Source organism: Protopterus annectens, chromosome 13.part0 (assembly GCF_019279795.1).
Source record: "Protopterus annectens isolate FY-2018-M chromosome 13.part0, PAN1.0, whole genome shotgun sequence".
Classification (NCBI taxonomy): domain Eukaryota; kingdom Metazoa; phylum Chordata; order Ceratodontiformes; family Protopteridae; genus Protopterus; species Protopterus annectens.
Window position 1 is genome coordinate 1,138,007,783 of NC_056747.1, and position 20,063 is coordinate 1,138,027,845.

General features: G+C 40.1%; 1 protein-coding gene across 1 annotated transcript in view; it reads left to right on the plus strand.

The window, feature by feature from the left end:
- The window catches only part of PLCD3 (phospholipase C delta 3), an 851,201-nt gene that overhangs the window by 707,263 nt on the left and 123,875 nt on the right, over positions 1-20,063 (plus strand). The window contains exon 12 of the mRNA XM_044055119.1: positions 4,670-4,848. Within this exon, the coding sequence (XP_043911054.1) occupies positions 4,670-4,848 (179 nt within the window). The remainder of the gene's footprint in view (positions 1-4,669; positions 4,849-20,063) is intronic.

The window sequence follows — 20,063 nt, forward strand, 5'->3', positions numbered from 1 at the left end:
CCTCCCTGATCGGGTGGGGGGGGGCATTTTCAGGGCAGGACAGTACAGGGCACATGGCAACCTTTCGAAGGCCACCTGCACATAAATGTCTTGGAAATGAGAGCAGTACTTTTAGCATTGCAGGCCCTTCAAGACTCTTTACCCTCCAGGACTATTGCAATTCAGACAGACAATATGTCTGTAGTGGTACATCAACAAGCAGGGCGGAGCCAGGTCCTACCCCCTATGTCAGGAAGCACTCAGACTTTGGCAGTGGGCGATCTCTTCTCAATGGTTTCTGGTAGCAACGCATATCCCCGGGAAGTCCAACGTCATAGCGGACAGGCTGAGCAGAGCCATTCTCAAGCCCCACGAGTGGTCTCTCAACCAGCTAGTAGCGGAAAAAATTTTCAGAAAGTGGGGTCAGCCTTGCTGCGATCTTTTTGCAATCCCTCAAAACAGCAAGTGCCAAGACTTCTTCACCCTCTTTCCTCTCCCAGGTCTTCCCCCCAGAGACGCTCTAGTCCACAATTGGCCCCGGGGTCTTCTGTATGTTTTCCCCCCTTTCCCTTAATTACTCAGTTAATCCAGAAAGCAACTGCCTTGAGATCCAGAATGATCCTTGTTGCCCCTTACTGGCCTTGAAAAATTTGGTTTCCGTTCCTGCAACGTCATCTACTAGATCAGCCCTGGCATCTGGACCCAGCGCCAGATCTTCTGACACATCAGTCGGGTGGGCTGCATCAGTCTCTTCAATCTCACAACCTCACAGCTTGGTTGCTCCACTTCCAACCCTAGCCAAGCTTCCCTCAATCTCTCATTCAGTTCGTGACATCATCCTCGCTTCGCACAAGTCTACTACCAGAAAGACTTATGCTAGCAAATGGAAGCGTTTCTCTGTTTGGGCAGGGGAGAAACAAGTTGACCCTTTTACAGCTCCTGTCCATACAGTTTTAGAGTTTTTGGCAGAACTTTTTCAAATAGGTTCTTCTTCAGCCACCATCAGAATTCAGCTGGCAACTATTGCAAATTTTCATGTTGGATTGTCGTAGACCAGCATTATGTCACACAAACTTTTCTAAAAGGAACCCTCTTACTTAGGCCCCCGGTAAAAGATCCTCCCCCACCATGGGACCTAAATTTGGGGCTGTCATCCGTAATTCTCCCTCCCTTTGAGCCTGCGGCTTCCTGTTCGGTAAAGTTGCTCTCTTGGAAAACTCTGTTCTTAGTAGCCATCACTTCAGCGAGAAGGGTATTGGAACTTCAAGCCCTTTGTGTTCGCCCTCCTTACCTTGTTTTTCACAAAGATAGAGTGTCACTTAGGACTAATCCGTCCTTTTTACCCAAAGTACTCTCTGAAAAAAATCTGAATCAGACCATCGATCTTCCTGTCTTCTTCCCACTTTATACCAATAGGTCTGAACGGAAGTTACATTGTCTGGACGTTCACCGTCAATTACGCTTCTACCTGGATAGAACCAAGCAGACGAGGAAATCAGAACAGCTCTTCCTGTCTTACACGGAAGGGAAGCAAGGCCTGCCAGTTTCCAAAGTAACCTTGTCCAGGTGGCTGACCTCTGTTATCATGTTGATTTACCAATTGAGGCATAAAGAGCTCCCTATTAAGCCCAGAGCTCATTCAACCAGAGCATTAGCTTCTTCAGTAGCCTTTCAGGCAAGATTGCCAATGGATTCCATTTGTGCAGCGGCCACATGGGCCTCTCCTCATAACTTCATTTCTCATTACAAGCTGGACATGACCTCTAGAAGTCGGGCTGATTTTGGTTCCACTGTACTCAAGAGTCTGTTCCATTGAGCCACCCAGGACTAAGATGCTAGGGACGCTGTCCCATCCAGCAAGAATGAAGGCGAGATTGACAACTTAACATTGAGAAGTTATGTACTTACCATAACGTTCCATGTTAGTTGTCTTCTTCTCGCCTTCTTTCTTGCGTCCCACCCTCCATCCCCCTAGCCTGGTAAGACCGAGAGGATCTTCTGAGATGTGTTATCACGAGAGTTATCTCCTTAGCTACCTCTCTTCCTTTTCTTGGTAACACTTATAAGAGTTTTATATATGTATATATATACAAGAGCTTAGATATATAGAGGTATATATATATATATATATATATATATATATATATATATATATATATATATATATATATATTCTCTGTCATGGTGGGGACATGTATGTCCATAGTGTTAGCTATCAAACGAGATCTGGGTATATGACGCCTAGCATTATGGGACATAGGATAGCCTCGAGCCGGTAAAAATAGCTCTCGAGCTTTAGCAATAGGCCGAGTCGGAGCCAAGGTTCAGCTCCGAACCCATCCAGCAAGAAAGAAGGCGAGAAGAAGACAACTAACATGGAACGTTATGGTAAGTACATAACTTCTCATTATTTAGCATTTTTAAAAATGTACATATGTATGTTGGAGAACTTTATCAAGGGACATGAGGGGTTAATTTTCTTGAGATGATGTCTGTATTTTTATCTCTACAGAAAGTGGAGTGTACTATTTAAATTCTGGTTTGATTTTAGTCATTTGTCTGATGAAGTTTACATTTGTTAAACGAAAGCACTCACGTGTATTTTTATAAATATATCAAGTTTTTTTACTTGCAACACCCTTGTCCTTTTTTGCCTTTTGGTTTGGTGAGGTACTGTCACTGCTCATTCGTTTTTCTTCAGTTTGTCTTTGTTTTATTAGTGGTTTATCCTTGGTAAAATCACCAGCCTCTGCCATATTGTCAGTGGTAGCAATTTTTTGTTCACCTTTAGACTGGAGCACTTCACCCAATGAATCATCAGCATTCTAAACATCCACTTCTGGTAACTGCTGTGTACTTAAACCTCCAGGTTGCAAAGTAATCACAATCACCTCCTTTCAATCTGCTGCAGTCCCCTGCTTACCTGCTGCATTAACAGCTGCCATTGTACCACCAGCACCAGCTACTGACAGAGTAGGAGAGGCTTCTTTATAGCCTATCTGGATTTCCCCCAGTCAGTATTAATACCAACCACATCTAATGTCCCCTGAAGCCAGGCTGCTGGCCTAGAGGAACTAACCCAGTCAACAAAGAATAAGCAAACAATCAAACATACAATTTAATATATAAAGTGATATTACCATTTATGCTAATCCAATTGCCATTTTAATAAGAAAAGCAAGATGACACTGATTTTTGGAGGTGGTATTTCACTTCGCTCTGAAACAAGATTTGATGTATGTTGTTTTGATAACATGGTGACTGAGAAAGTTAGATTTCATAATGGTTAACCTGGTTTTCCACTGTGTATATATATATGTGTGTAGGGAATGTGGGTCCACAAAATGAGATGTAGGAGTTCCAGAGATAAGTTTACTGGGGGGGGGGGGGGGGTCATAGGGTCTCCCTTCAAAGGAATTTGCAAGAAGCTTATCCTAATGAGATACTGGTTTGCTTTTTGTAGTCTTCTGTTTCAGGCATTGCTTGACTGCATTTGTTTAATTAGTTAATGATGGCAACAGTTAGGAGGACACATTCCATTAAGAGACATTCATCTTTCATGCCTTATGTTGTTGAATTAATTTCTGTATATCATTGTTATATGCAAACTACCAAATACAGGAGAACATATGGTACTACACCAGAAAAAATCCATTCTTATATAAAATCTGATAAAATTGTTCTCTTTCAAAAAAAAAATGAAAGAAAAGAAATAAAATGCCTGATTATGTCCAAGCATTTTTTTTTTGTGACAAGCCCACTGTCATGCCTTTTGTATGGCAAATGTAACAGACTAGAGTAAGACAATGTTATGTCCCAGCCCACTAAAACAATGTTGGCTTCATGGCACAGAGGTATAAAGTCCTGAATATGACCCAAATTACCCAGGTTCAAGCAGCAACCCAGGGGTGGAGAAATTTGCCCCAGTCCTGACTTACCCTGCCTGAGGAAAGTGAGGCAGACTGTCCCGCAGCATGGCTAGCATCCAGAAGAGGTGGGATGCAGAATATGTTACAGTAGAAGCCAAGATGTGCTTGCCCCCAGGCTTTGCACAAACAGGAGTTCCTTATCTGGAAGTGTGCACAGATCACAAGGGAGGAGAAACTGTACTGATATCAGGCATGCTGCATAGAATTTTATTGGCCAGGATGAAAAGTCATCCAGTCACTAGAGTTGCCAGGATGGTGCCTCCTCCTCCAGGCAGTTCATGTCCTGGAATCCCATCAGCTATGAGTTTGTCATGATTAGGCTAATCTCCACTGGAGACTATGAATCCCCCCAATGAGGTGATGTGGTGTGCAAGTGGCTGGTGAAAGGGGTTTCAATGTCTGACAGTCCAGAAAGAAGAGGCTTATGGCTGGCAGACAAAAAAGCACCCAGAAAAGAAAAAAACACCCCATTGGATCAATCTCTACTATCTACTCAGAATATTTTAGACCCTACCACTTTAACAATAGTCTGCACCTTCACAAAACAGTACAGGATAGAAGCTTAGCCTGGATTCAAGGCATGCTATAATTGCGCTTATTTAGCAATGAGGAAAGTAGCCTTCTTGGAACAGTAATAACACAGCATAAAAGTGGCATTGTTCCTTTAAATCTTTTCTAGGCTGTTTGCAGAATGTTTTTTATTCCTTAACTAAAGCCAGTGTCTTCATATTACTTAAGGTTCCTTATGGTTTGTTTTGCAGTGGCCTTAAATTTCCAAACCCCAGGATATGAAATGGATCTGAACCAAGGCCTGTTCCGTCAGAATGGAAACTGTGGTTATGTTCTGAAACCCAACTTCATGAGGAGAATAGAAACAATGTTTGATCCAGAGCACCCAAGCCGGAGCATGAAAACTGAGCTGAAGACATTAATCATCAAGGTAGGGACAGACTGATTTGGTTGCATTTTCTTTCCCCATTAATTTTAGTGTATTTTTAATGTTTATGCTAGTCTGGGGGAGATGTGATTTATGTAACAGTCTGCATGCAGCTTGTATGCATGGGTGTTGTAGGAATTAAAGTGGTGAGAATATGCCTACTATTTCAGAATCAAGGAGATCCATAGAGTAGGATAAGTGTGATGTAAAGAGTGTGGGCAAAACGTCCATTTAGTTGTGAGATCTTGTGGTTCAAGGTTAAAGTGAAAAACATAAGGCATTGTGGGAAAATCATTTGTTGTAAAAGGGAGGCATGTGGTTTTGGTATACTTCACAAATGCAAAAGTACTCAAATCAAAATGAACTGAAAAATTCTAATTGAAAATTACATTTCTAAAAGCAAGAGAGTTTGAGCCATATCTGGATATATAAGGCCTGTACCCCAATATTAATTACATAATCCTTCTGTAACACCTAACATTCAGTACCACAGGCAATGCACTGTTAGCTGCTATGAAATAAATAAAAAAGGCTAGGAAAAGCCTCACAGGAAACCAAAGCAAGATGTAAAGTATAACATATAAACTAAGACTTTAGTAGCACTTTTGTCCATCAACTGTGAACTTCATCAGACAGTACATGCTTAAAAACTCAATGCTTTATACAGGAAATGCTCCAATCAATATTCACCATTTCCATGCCAATTAACCCATCCCCCACCAGCATTAAAAGCATACTATAAGAAATAATAAATCAGATACATCAAGTAAATCAAATGCATTAAGTATATTCTAATTTTAAACTTTGCCTAATCCATCATTTTTAAAACAATTCATCAATAAGAAGCTTTAAAATTATAATTCTTGAAAACACACAACCAAAATTAAAAAATGTCATCTGTCCAGTGCTTTTAGCTTCAACAGGCAAGAGACAGAACAATAATCATTTAAACCCAGCCACATAAAAGCATTAAGCCTTAGCTGCCATAGAAATTCTTTTTCTCTAACAGGAGGATAGTAGGGACCCCTATTGGTCCTAAATTGATTGTATCTATAGCCATGTACTTAAAGCTATATCCTGGAAATTCCTTAGTATGTTTTGCCAAAGAGTTAACATCCAACTCTTTTCTAATGGCATATTCATGTTCGTAAATCCTATCTCTAAATCTGTGATCGGTTTTACCAACATAATAACATGGGCAATGCTGACAATTAGCTAAATAAATTACTCCCTTAGAATTACAATCAAATTTGTAAATAATACGGTACTCCTTTCTGTCCGCTTGAAATATGTTACCAGTATTAATTTTCATCTTCCACATCGGCTCATTTGAGGGTGCCTGCCCAAAGGTGATCTACTCACATTCTCCAAAATTGACTTAAAATTAGTTCCCTTCCTAAAAACTATTCTAGGGGTAAATCCAAATTTCTTCCTGAAATGGCTTTCCTCCATAAAGATAGCCCAATTCTTAAATAAAATCCTTCATACTCCCCCTGTGTTCAGTATTGAATCGGGTAATGAACTAGACATTGGTCATTGGGGAGAGTCCTAGGTTAGTCCCATCATCACTGATTATAACCTTCTCAATAGGATCAATACCCTGTTTTCATAGGTTCATAGGTTGGTACTAGGCTATCGGCCCTAGGGCCTATACAAGCCTAGCCATAACAATTTGCTGGCTATTTCTTCTCACACTATTTACTTCCAAGGACCCCTTTTAAAAACTACCTCATTCTTTAATTTCAGTAAGTAAATGAGAGGGGTACCCTCTCCTCTCGAACATAGATATCAGTAAGTTGCATTCCTGTAAAAAATGTTCATCCAAGGTAATCATTCTGGCAGCTCGTACAAGCTGCCTCTCGACCACAGATCTTTTTTGATGGATAAGGTGCACACTTGAGTAATGTAAGAAACTATTAGAATAAGTTTTCTTTCTGAAAATTTTGGATATAAATCTCCCATTAATATAATCCTTCTCCAACCTAATGTCCGAGTAGGAAATCCCTTCCAGGCTGAAATCTTTACTAAATGTCAAAAACCTTGTCGTGCCATTAATATAATCCATGAAACTATTAAAGTGGGTTTCATTACCCTTCCATACTACAAACAAAGCATCCAGAAAATCGTAAATATAGTTAGATATTATCCGAGAAAGTACTATTAAAAATAAATCTATGCTCCCATGCTGCCATAAATAAATTAGCGAACACTGCTCCACAAGGGTGCTCTTTTGTAAGTACAGTTCGCCTTCAAAGCAAAAAAAGTTATTACTAAGTACAATCTTGAAAAGCTCTCCATATACATTAAGCTCATACTGGGGTACCCCCCTCTCAAAAAATTCTGAAATCCATTGTATATCTTCTGCCTGCAGAATAACCGTATACAAATCTTTAACATCAATAGTGGCCAAATTACATTCCAGGTCGTATCTCAGCTCATTGATAGTCCCCAGAAAACTCCAGGAATACTTGCAAATATGTTGTTGAGAACTTACAAATTTTTTAAGCCTCATGTCTAAAAATTTGGCACATGCGGAGGGTATGGAATTTCTCCCATCTATTATTGGCCGCATTGGTGGATTGGAAATATCCTTATGTATTTTTGACACTCCAAAAATACAAGGCAGAATAGGAGCTGTCATATTAAAGCGTTGAACATTTGTAAGGTGATGTGTTGTTCTATAAACATGTCATTTATTTGCCCATAAATTTTCTTATAGGCCCCATTCAGTTCATTTCTAGAAATCGTTTCATAAGCTGCATCATCTAGTAAACTGTACATTCTATTTTTATAATCAAACAGGTCCAATACTACCAAATCTCCCCCTTTGTCCGGCATCATGATGCATATTTTCTGCCTCCTTATGAAATCTAATAGCTCATGCTCCTGGTCTGTTAAGTTGTCAGTTTTACAATGTTTCCTTTGCTCAAATAAATTTCTCAAGCCTAATTCATGCATTTTTTTCAAATAAGACTAATATTGAATGTAGAGGGGATTAAAAATACTTGAAATTCTACAAAACGTCTCCTGTAAACCAGTGTTTTCCAACAGTAATGATAAATTCAATTTAAGTGTAAACATTTTTAAGTCAGTAAGAGCATTCGGCACATTGGCCCTGCACCTAGGAACAAAAGTCATACCTTTAGAAAGTAAATCAGCCATAGCTGTATCCATGATTGCCTCTGAGAAATTATAAATATGGAAATCAACTTCGGTATTTGAAATAATGTTAAGTCCAGTCTCCATATACAGCTGCTGGAACGTTAAATCATCCTGACCCATATCCGTGTGTTGTGGATTTACTAAAAAGGTATCCGTGTGTTGTTCACTCGGGGGAAGTTGTTCCGGTAGGATTGAGCCAAATTCATCAGATTCCATTGGTTCCTGTCTGGAGGTGGGTAAAAATCCTGGATTTGTGGTTGGTTAGACTGTTGAGGGTTACCCCACCTTCCTTTGATCCATTCAAAACATCTCAATGGTGGGTTGTATTAATTTGAATTGTTATTAACACGCTGTTGAGTGTTACGGACTGAAAAATGGATGGTGGAAGTCTCATCCCGATGGACAAAGGAACCAGTAGAGACATTGTTGTTTTGTTTCCTGCCCCATGTTTGTGGTTGTGGTAGAGCAGGATAAGCTTGACCTTTACCATAATCACTATTATCTCTCTGCAGTTTTTTCACCTTGTTAGCCCCCAACTGCTGAATATGCTGTTCAATACTGTTAAAAATGCTGGCATACTCAGATTTCATATAGTCGTAATCATTATGCCCCTTAATGGCCTTGTCTAAATCAGACAGCGCCCTATTCAGTTCATTCAGCAATTTGCTATTATGGCAAACTATAATCTCCAATAATTCACAACCAGCTCTATCAAGAAAATTAAGTAATTCTTGATGGAAAGGAGAATTGTTCTCCAAACCCATGGGGTATCACCACAGTCTTAATCATTTAGGTACCTGCTTCCTTTTAATGCATTCAGTCAGGTAGGAGTTCTCCAACTGCAGTTTCTTATACTTCATTAATTTATAGTCAAAATCCTCCAGACGTTCACACAACTCAACGGAATGGTTTGGCTCAGGAATCCCAAAAACAAAATCATTATCTAGCCATTGGTTCAACATTGGGACATGGTAGGAAAAATGTGGTTTTCGACCCAGCTGAGTAAGTGATTTAATTAGGTAGCAGAGTCTGTGTTCCGAAAGAAGGAGGTGGATTGTTCCCTACACGGGAACTTGGAGCATTATTGTCAGACCTTGTTGCATTCATTAGGGTTGGTACATTCCTTGCCTGTTGCCTGATTACCATGGGGACAGGGCTTCCACTCTTCCAGTTAAATGCTGCACTAATGCCGTTAGATTGCCGTTTGAAGAATTAACATTATTTGAATTGGTTTGAGAAAATAGCTCCAGTGTTCCTGAGCCCATATGCATAACCCTAAACAAACTTCAGCAAACAAGCCAATGGAAAACAAAAACAAATTAAGAAATAAGTAAAAAGGCTAGGAAAAGCCTCACAGGAAACCAAAGCAAGACATAAAGTATAACGTATAAACCAAGACTTTATTAGCACTTTCATCCATCAACTGTGAACTTCGTCAGACAGTACATGCTTAAAAACTCAGTGCTTTATACAGGAAAGGCTCCAATCAATATTCACTATTTCCATGCCAATTAACCCATCCCCCACCAGAGTTAAAAGCATACTATAAGAATTAATAAATCAGATACATCAAGTAAATCAAATGCATTAAGTGTATTCTAATATTTTAAACTTTGCCTAATCCATCATTTTTAAAACAATTCATCAATAAGAAGCTTTAAAATTATTATTCTTGAAAACACACAACCAAAATTTAAAAATTTCATCTGTCCAGTGCTTTTAGCTTCAACAGGCAAGAAATAGAACAATAATCATTTAAACCCGGCCACCTAAAAGCATTAAGCCTTAGCTGCCATAGGAGTTCTTTTTTTCTCCAACAGGAGGCTAGTAAGGACCCTCTTGGTACTAAACTGATTGTATCTATAGCCATGTACTTAAAGCCATGTCCTGGTATAGCTGCTATACTGACAGTGGGTCAGTCTCTGTCCTCACTGTATGTACTAGTTCAGACATCAGGATCTTCACTGAACATAGAAATGTAGAATGATGACCGGCACAAACTGTACTCATCTCACAGTTAACCACGTTCTGCAAACTGATGCTAAATACATGTCCAATTCATCAGGTAGCCCAGCTCTTTGGTACAAAGTAACACATAATGCAAAACAATGCACTTCATTGTGAAGGCTCGTGGCATTTACATTTACAAAACCTACCATTCAAAGATTCATGCTCAGATAACAATGCTTTTGTTAGTTGTCTTTTGGAGTGGTCATCCTGGAGCACCACACAGCTCCTAATCCTCTCTCTCTCTCTCTCTCTCTCTCTGTCCAGCTTATCACTATATCAGCAAAAGACCTCTGACCTGAAACACTACTTGATATCACTTCCTCTGGCTGTAAATAGCTGATTACATTCAAAGTTGGCTGTTTTTCCCTCTTCGGTTTCATCCTGTATGGTTGAAAAAATGGTAAAATCACCAGCCTCTGACATATTTCAGTGGTGAACAGCCACCTCAACACCAGAATTAAGTGACTTTCTTGAGGGTCAGTAAAAAAATGTTGTACAAGTTCAGCCACAAGAATGGCTTCAGGATTCAACCTTATCAGCTCTGTCAAACCCAGGATGCCCCAAGACTTGGTCAACACTTCTGCCTGATATAAGGATGTAAAACAAACATATAGATTTTAAGTCATCCCTTCCCTGCCATCTAAAACACAAAGTGGCTTGTAGGTTGTGAGTTGTAATTCAGCCATAATGAGTCATATCAATTCTGCCAACACACTACTTATACCTCCAAGGATAATTTGCCCCAGAGGCAGAATATTTTCACTGCTGATCAGTGACTTATGTTGCATGGAACACTATGGTGGTGCACAGTTTTTAACCACAAGGCACTACTAACATATATAAATAACCATGGCCTAGTATATGATCAGCAACATGGATTTAGAAATTCCTTTAGCACAATGACAGTGCTAATTACCACTACAGACGCTATTTATACAAATGAAGGACTTATTGCATTGAATGTCTGAGTCAAACTGGTACTTAGGGTAAGTGACCTGAGTGCTTGTGTGAGCTGGCAAATCCTGCCCCATTGACAGGCAACGAACTGTAACCTTCTCCTTATCCAGCCTGGTAAGAGGGACTTCAGTGTGTCTAACAATGGAGTCTCCTATGACTAGAATATTGGGTTGTGGAGTGCCTCAACTTATAGTCTTGGTAGTAGAGGAACAGTAAGATTTGGCTTTATGTGTTGTGATGGGAATTGTCTTGTTTGTGTACAGGCAGAGTTTCTGAGGACTGCGTCTGAGAGGCCTTCGAGGTTTGGGTAAGTTACATGTGAGCATCTCTACACATGTGGGTCTATGTGTGCGGTCCTGTGCAGGTGCCGTGAATTATGTGTGTGAGTTGCTGACAACTTGTTTGTTGCTTTTTGTGTCTGTATGTGAGTCTATCCTTAAGTGTCAATATGTAACTACATCTCTCACATACTGTATTTGTCTGTTCGAGAATTAAGTGGTTGTTAATGGACATAAGGCAATTGTTACATTGTTTCCTGATACCCATGTCCACCAAGCTGGATACAGAGATAGCAAGAAAATACCCATCCATACCTGCAGGTCCGAATGTATACTTGAAAGGATAGGAGTCGACTGTGTTTGTAACTAGGTGAGGTAAGGGTGTTTACAAGGATAGGCGTGGACTGTGTTTGTAACTAGGTGAGGTAAGGGTGTTTACAAGGATAGGAGTGGATTGTGTTTGTAACTAGGTGAGGTAAGGGTGTTTACAAGGATAGGAGTGGATTGTGTTTGTAACTAGGTGAGGTAAGGGTGTTTACAAGGATAGGCGTGGACTGTGTTTGTAACTAGGTGAGGTAAGGGTGTTTACAAGGATAGGAGTGGATTGTGTTTGTAACTAGGTGAGGTAAGGGTGTTTACAAGGATAGGAGTGGATTGTGTTTGTAACTAGGTGAGGTAAGGGTGTTTACAAGGATAGGAGTGGACTGTGTTTGTAACTAGGTGAGGTAAGGGTGTTTACAAGGATAGGTGTGGATTGTGTTTGTAACTAGGTGAGGTAAGGGTGTTTACAAGGATAGGAGTGGATTGTGTTTGTAACTAGGTGAGGTAAGGGTGTTTACAAGGATAGGAGTGGATTGTGTTTGTAACTAGGTGAGGTAAGGGTGTTTACAAGGATAGGCGTGGATTGTGTTTGTAACTAGGTGAAGTAAGGGTGTTTACAAGGATAGGCGTGGATTGTGTTTGTAACTAGGCGAGGTAAGGGTGTTTACAAGGATAGGAGTGGATTGTGTTTGTAACTAGGTGAGGTAAGGATGTTTACAAGAATAGGCATGGATTGTGTTTGTAACTAGGTGAGGTAAGGGTGTTTACAAGGATAGGCGTGGATTGTTTTTTTAACTAGGTGAGGTAAGGGTGTTTACAAGGATAGGCATGGATTGTGTTTGTAACTAGGTGAGGTAAGGGTGTTTACAAGGATAGGCATGGATTGTGTTTGTAACTAGGTGAGGTAAGGGTGTTTACAAGGATAGGTGTGGATTGTGTTTGTAACTAGGTGAGGTAAGGGTGTTTACAAGGATAGGCGTGGATTGTGTTTGTAACTAGGTGAGGTAAGGGTGTTTACTTGGTGTAATCAGCAGCTAACAACCACTGATGCTTCCCAGCACCATATAAGATGCTGTCTGAGCAGCAATAGTCCTTGGGGCTATAATAAGGTAACTACCCAGTAAACTATGAAAATAAGCAATGCTTCCAGATGGTTGCATCTGTATAGGGCACTGGCACAGCTCTGTGCAAATTTGCCAAATTTATACCAGCACTGGAAATACAGAAAACTGATTACTGAGCCCTCTGGCCAATAAAACAACTACAATTAGAGCCCTTTTGTGTGCTTCCCAACTCAGACAGACCAGGTAAACACCTACTGCCACTAGATGAATAACCCCAGTCCTTCTAAAGCCAAATCCTCCTACATTTGGAAAACAGACTTATACTTCAATGACTTTTTCTCTAAGAGAATGGAACTATCTTGCTCATATTACATGTTTCAACAGGGAATTGACCAAGGATCTCAGCAATTCTCTCTCTCAGGTAATATACCAGTGGATATCCAGGAAAACATGGAATCTCAGCTATCTACCTTAAATTCCCTTTCTAATGTTTCCATGAAACTGCTTTCTAGTGTGATGGAACAGCTAGAGCAGCAGGTTCCAACCTAGTTGTACGCTGTCATGCCTGGATGCAGTTGTGTGACTTTGTGGAAGACTTTAAGATTTCCTTTCTTAATGCCCCCTTTGATGGTTCTACTCTGTTTGGACCTAAGGTTAAAGAAACACTCCCCAGAAGTGAGCGGGATGGTAAGACCCTGTCTGCCTTGGGAATTCACTTCTCAACTCCTTAAAGGACCTTGTCCATGTATCAATGAGGAGGAAAGAAGTTGTGGTTCGGAAAATCACAGGGTTATAACCAAGATGCTTCCTCAGACAAACCCATCCATGACAGGGAAGGGAGTAATATAAATGCATGTCATCCTAAGGGCCGAGGCAGTCCACAACACCAATGATTTCATGGTCCCTTCAGCACTTTTGAAGGTTTGCCCAGCTGCCTCACTCTGGAGGCCTTTCTCACATTTCCATGCATCTGCTCCCAAGTATGGTGGGCTATCAACTCAGATTCATGGGTGTTGAGGATAATCACCAGAGGATACATCATTCCATTTCTCTCCCCTCTTCATGTAGAAAGGATTTTCTTATTGCCACCCAAAAACTGGAATTCACTACAGCAAAACTCAAAAAGCTGTTATAAAAAAGGGCCATCCAACAAGTCTCACCAGACTGAATAGAATCTGGAGTCTACTCCATGTTCTTTTTAGTTCCAAAAAAAGACAGAGGACCTAAGGCCTATCTTGGACCTAAATCATATGAATCAGTTTGTGAAGCAGACACAATTCTGGATGGTCATGGTTCAGTCCATCTAACCTCTGCTCAGGAAGGATGACTGTTCAATTGATGCCCAAGATGCCTACTGTCATGTAAAGATAAACAGGCAAGCCAGGAGATTTCTTTATTTCTGGCTGGGGGCCAATCATTTTCAATTCAAAGCTCTGCCCTTCAGACTCACCACAGCCCCCTGGGTATTTATCAAATGCATGGTAGTCATGACAGCCTGGTAGTAATGGGTCTACTTCATAATGTCAACCCACAGTTCATCGACTGTCAAAACAGTGAGACAAAAGTGCTGTAATTTTACAAGCACAAACTCCCGGAACATCATATATCCTCTCCGGGAAAGTAACCAATTGGCCACCAATGATAAAACCAGAAACAGTAGCAAATTACACCCACAGAAGTGGGGGGCTTCACCCCCCTCACCAACCCATGTGGGGGACTTTGCCCTCCACACACCCCTATTTAAATTTACCAACTCTGAGATTGTACTACAGCAGAGAAAGGGCACAGTTCAGTATGGTGGCCAAGTGGTTATTTTCCAAGAGAGGATATACAATGTTCCTGGAGTTTGTGCTTGTAAAATTACAGCATTTTTGTCTCGTCATTTTAACAGTTGACAAACTATGGGTCGATTTTATAAAGAGGACCCATAGTGACAGCCTATCTCAGACTGCATGCGTTCTGAGTGTTCCCATACTTGGACAATTGGCTCCTAACCCCTCTGATTAGGGATGTATTAATCCAGCAGAAGAACCTTTTACTCCAGTTACTTCACAATCTGGGGGTCACTGTAAATCTGGCAAGGAACCATTTGAGTCCAACTCAGTCCATAAAATTCACTGGTTGCCACCAAGAACAACTATTCAGACAGCCACCTTACCACAATCCAGGATTCTTTCCATTTGGCAAACAGCTGACCAAGTATTGTCTCACCCTCAGCAAAACTAATCCTAAATCTTCTAGGATTTATAGCCTCTACAATCATCTGTACCAGTCTCTCCAGGTTTCACATGAGAGTTTTTCAATAGACCCTTTCAGTACAGTGATCCCAACTTTATCAGCCTCTCAGCACTCAAATCAGACTAACGCTCATGTACCAAACTCACATCAGATGGTGGATCACATCCTCTGAGTTGTTAGAATGTCCCATATCTTTGGCCTTACCTCCTATATCCTCCATTCTGTCTTCCACCTCTGATAGCTGTGGTTACCACAGACAATTCCTTTTGGGAGGGGTCATTATAAAGGGAAGACTGTTGAAGGTACTTGGACATCATTAGAGGCCAACTTTCAAATCAGTGTGCTGGAGATGAGAGCAATCCTACTTGTGTTGTAGACAGTTCAAGACTTTTTGCCAGTGGACGTGATTTTGATTCAGACAGACATGTCAGTGGTCTGGTACATCAAGCAAGTGGGAATTGGATCGTAGCCTTTATGTCGGGAAGCTATGAGAATTGCAATGGGTAATGTCTTCCTGTCACTTTCTTTTACCAACGCATATCCTGGGGACTTTCAATGTACTAACTGACAGGTTAAGTAGATGCATTCTTCTGCATCAAGACTGGCCCCTCAATCAAACAGTGACAAATGAAATTTTCAACTGCCAGGCCCAACTTTGCTGCAACCTGCTTGCATCTCAGTTGGACAACGTGTAGTGGTTACTTTGTCCTAATCCCTCCTCACAGTCAGTCAACAAGGGAAGCTCTGATCTACAGTTGGCCCCCAGGTATCCTTTAAGTCTTTCCCCCTTTTCCATTGATTACAGCATTCATTCAAAAAGCCAGAAGGAGCAAGGTGAAAGTAATCATCATTGCTGTGTATTGGCCTCGACAACTCTGGTTCCTGTATCTTTGGCCTCACCTCCTGTATTCTCCATGGGCACTGGCTCACAGCCCAGGTCATTTATCCCACCCATCCAGGCATCCTCTCCCAGACACAGAGACCTTGGATGTTAACCGCTTGGTTCCTCTAATTTTAACGATGGCCAGAGACTACAAGTTTTCAGACAACATAGTACATATCCTTACAGCTTCACAGAAGTCTAACACCAGGAAGTTATACTGAAGTAAATGGAAAAGATTTTGCTTTTGGACTACAGGAAAGGATTTAGACCCTTTTTCTGCACATCTTCCTTCCATTTTAGATTTTTGTTGGAATTGTTTCTTAAAGGCTGTAGTTTTTCCATTATCAAAGTACATCTCATGGTAATATCTAATTTTCACATTGGACATAATGAGATTCCTATAGCCTCTTTAAAGGTTTCTGAGACTTTTCTGAGATGGACTTTTCCTCTTCAACTTCCCCCTCTTAAGGGATCCAATTCCTCCATGGCATATTACAGTAATGCTTCAAGCCCTCACACAACTTTTCTTTGAACCATCAGTTTCTGTAGATTTAAAATTCTTAACATGGAAAATCTTTTTGGAGGCAGTCACCTCTGCAAAAGAATTTCAAAGTTGCAAGCCCTTTCATGCAAACTGCCATATCTGTTTTTTTCATAAAAACAGGGTTTTTCTAAAACTAAATGCCTCCTTTATTCCAAAGGTGGAATCCAAGTCAAATATAAACCAGTCCATTAACATTCCATTTTTTTTTCCAAAGTTTTAAAACAAAGGAGAATATACATTGCATTTGCTTGATGTTCTCTGACAACTTAAGTTCTGTCTGCATAGAAATGAGCATTTCAGGAAGTCGAATCAATTATTTATTGCATTTCCTAAAGCAAAACTAGGATGTGGTGGCATCTTTAAAGATGGCTTTCAAATTGAATTTGTTTGTTCATGACAAATTAAATATATCATTAACCAAGAAACCAACAGCTCATTTGACAAGGGCAGTAGCAACTTCCACAGTTTTTCAACAAAACCTTCCAGTTTTTCAACAAAACCTTCCAGTTGTTGAGATCTGTGCTGTTGCCACTTGGTCCATTATTCATACATTTGTTTCCCATTATAAGCTGGATGTATAATCCAGATCAAGTACCTCTTTTAGTTCTGCTATTCTCAGGAATATCCTTCCTTGATGCTGCTCAGGAGTTTGGTAGCTAGGGAATCTGCCCCAACAGTTGAATCAAGTGAAAATGGGTAACATTGGGTATGAAAGTTATGTATTCACCATAATAACAGATCTGTGTTGTCCTGTTTTCATCTAGTTCAAAATCCCTCCCTCATTCTCCCTTCCAAATTGTTATCCCTAGGACCTTGAAGAATGGATGGTACCCTATCGGAGTCTTGCTAACACAAACCTCATCAGGTTGGCATTTTTGCTTTCATGAAAACCTTCTGCACTGGAAATAGGCTTTAATAAGCTTTCAATGCTGGAAGCAAATAATATTATGTTATGCAAACTTAATCTGAGGTATTGTAAGGGAGTAGAGGGAATTATGGGTAGGAGAGGAGTCAGAGCCCTGGATCCAAAGGTTTAAAGGTGCTGTGACCAGATCAGAGTCAGATCTGAGCCCCAACAGTTGAACCAGACAAAAACAGGACACACAGAGCTATTGTTATGGTGAGTACATAACTTTCATTTCTCAACTCCCTGGTTTTGCAGAATGCTTCTGATTTTGCCTCATATTTTTGATTTGCTCATCAAAATGTGTTTTTTGGCAGCCGCTAAGTGTGACAGACATTTGAGTTTCAGACTTCATATCCTTCAAAAATGCAGGTTAATGAAAAAACTTATTCTAGCAACTTTCTAAGTATATACAAGCAATATTTAAAACCTGTCCTTGATCTTGGTGCTTTATCCCTCATTGTTTGTTTTTAAACAGCTTTATTAAATTATCACTTAAGACAAAGGCAAGCATACATTAACAGAAAAGAAAACAAGCCATATTAACATTTTGCCCTTTACATATACTGTATGTCAGATATATTTTCTTTCTTTATAATTGTCATCAGTCCAACATTACATAATGTGTCCAGATCCTGCCGTCTATTAAACACCACTCCTCCTCTTAAACATTATTCTGCATGTATTGTTCCCACAATGTTCATTTATTTCTTTGTAATTTGCTCCTTACCTTTTCTAAAGATTCCTCTTCCAGTTATTTTATCTCTTACAATATTCAATACTTCAAATACAGTTGGCTTAGACTTTGATTTCCATTTTCTAGTAATTGCTTTTTCTGGCAGCCAACAGAATTAGACGTAACAAGGCCTTACTGTGTCTAGTCAATTCAGGTCATGTGTTCCAGTTCAGAAATAATTATTTTCTTAGTTACAGTCATTTGCTCACCCAATATTTCTGATAGTGTACTCTGTAGGGAATTTTTTAAAATCTACCAACTCATTACACTCCCAAAACATATGTTTCCAGCTTTCTTCCCCATATCACCTCCAACATTTGCTATCTACTTGAGGAAAAATTCCTTGAAAGCTGCTTGGGGTATAAACATACCTATGCAAACACTTCTAAGCAAAAATTCTAAACCTTCTACACATTGCTGAATAACTGGGAGCCAAATATATGCTGTCTCATTGTTCCTTTGCAAGAGGTAGACTAAAAAAAAATCAAGATGCCAGACCCCATGTGAGCAGACTCTGGAATTACATTTAAAACATTAAAAAAAGTATATAGAGTCCAAAAGTGATGTTGAAATGTAAGAAACATCAAGACATGATGAAATAAACATGTTTTTTCAGTCTCTGGATGCGGTTCTCCTTTAACCTTTGTTAGCTCTTCTAAATAATTTCCAAAACTTCTTACCCACATTTCTGCCTCTTTCATTTTTATCCTGTTTTTGTCCCACTTACAAGCTATCACTTCTGAAGAAATTTCTCTGTTGTCTATTAACTCATGAATAATTTCCAGTAGCCATTCCATAAATTTCTCTCTTTTTAGGTAGGTGGAAAAGCACCAGTGTCTCATTTTTACTTCATTGCATTGCATTTTTATCCTAGCTTTTATTGGTGCATAATCTGATATAGTTACTGAATGTGTGTTGAAGCCTTCATTTAAATGTACCTGTTTGTGTGAAATATCATTTTTATCCAGTCTAGCCCAGATAATGTGCCATGGAGAATAATATATAAATTCTGTCCAATTTCCTACTACTGAATTTACATATTCCATACCAAGGATTTTCATCAATTACTTCAGAAATCTACCTTCTTTTGTTACATTTTCCCTTCTAGGTTCCCTGATGCATCCTTACTATTGCAAATCGATTTCCATTTCCCCTATATATGTAATATTCCCTGTTGAGAGCTGATTACATCTCCCAAAACTTTTGTTAAGCTCCATAGTAGCAGTTTTTGGTAAAATATAAATACATAGAGTATAATACTCCTCCCCCCTTGCTAATTGCCCTCTACTACCACAAATCCGCCATTACTGTCTTTTTTTTCTCTTCTGTCACTGTTGTAGCCCCTCTAGCAATCGGTATTACTGTATTATTACTCTCCTGTTCCTTTTGTCCCTGGTTTTCAGCCAGGAAAGAGCACTACAGATGCAATATTTGCTCTGAGAATGTTGTTGGAGAAATACAGAGAAGGTCAGAAGGAGTTGCTTTGTGTCTTTGTGGACTTAGAGAAAGCATATGACAGGGTGCCTAGAGAGGAGTTGTGGTATTGTATGAGGAAGTCGGGAGTGGCAGAGAAGTATGTAAGAGTGGTATAGGATATGTACGAGGGTAGTGCGACATTGGTGAGAACTGCGGTGGGAGTGACAGATACATTTAAGGTGGAGGTGGGATTACATCAAGGATCAGCTCTGAGCCCTTACTTATTTGCAGTGGTGATGGACAGGTTGACAGATGAGATCAGACAGGAGGCCCCGTGGACTATGATGTTTGCAGATGACATTGTGATATGTAGTGAGAGTAGGGACCAGGTTGAGGAGACCCTGGAGAGGTGGAGATATCTTTAGAGAGGAGAGGAATGAAGGTCAGCAGGGCTAACACAGAATATATGTGTGTAAATGTGAGGGGGGTAGAGGAATGGTGAGGATGCAGGGAGTAGAGTTGGTAAAGGTGGATGAGTTTAAGTACTTGGGATCAACAGTTCATAGTAATGGTGAGTGTGGAAGAGAGGTGAAGAAGAGAGTACAGGCAGGGTGGAATGGGTGGAGAAGAGTGTCAGGAGTGATTTGTGACAGACGGGTACCAGTAAGAGTGAAAGGGAAGGTCTACAAGAAGGTAGTGAGACCA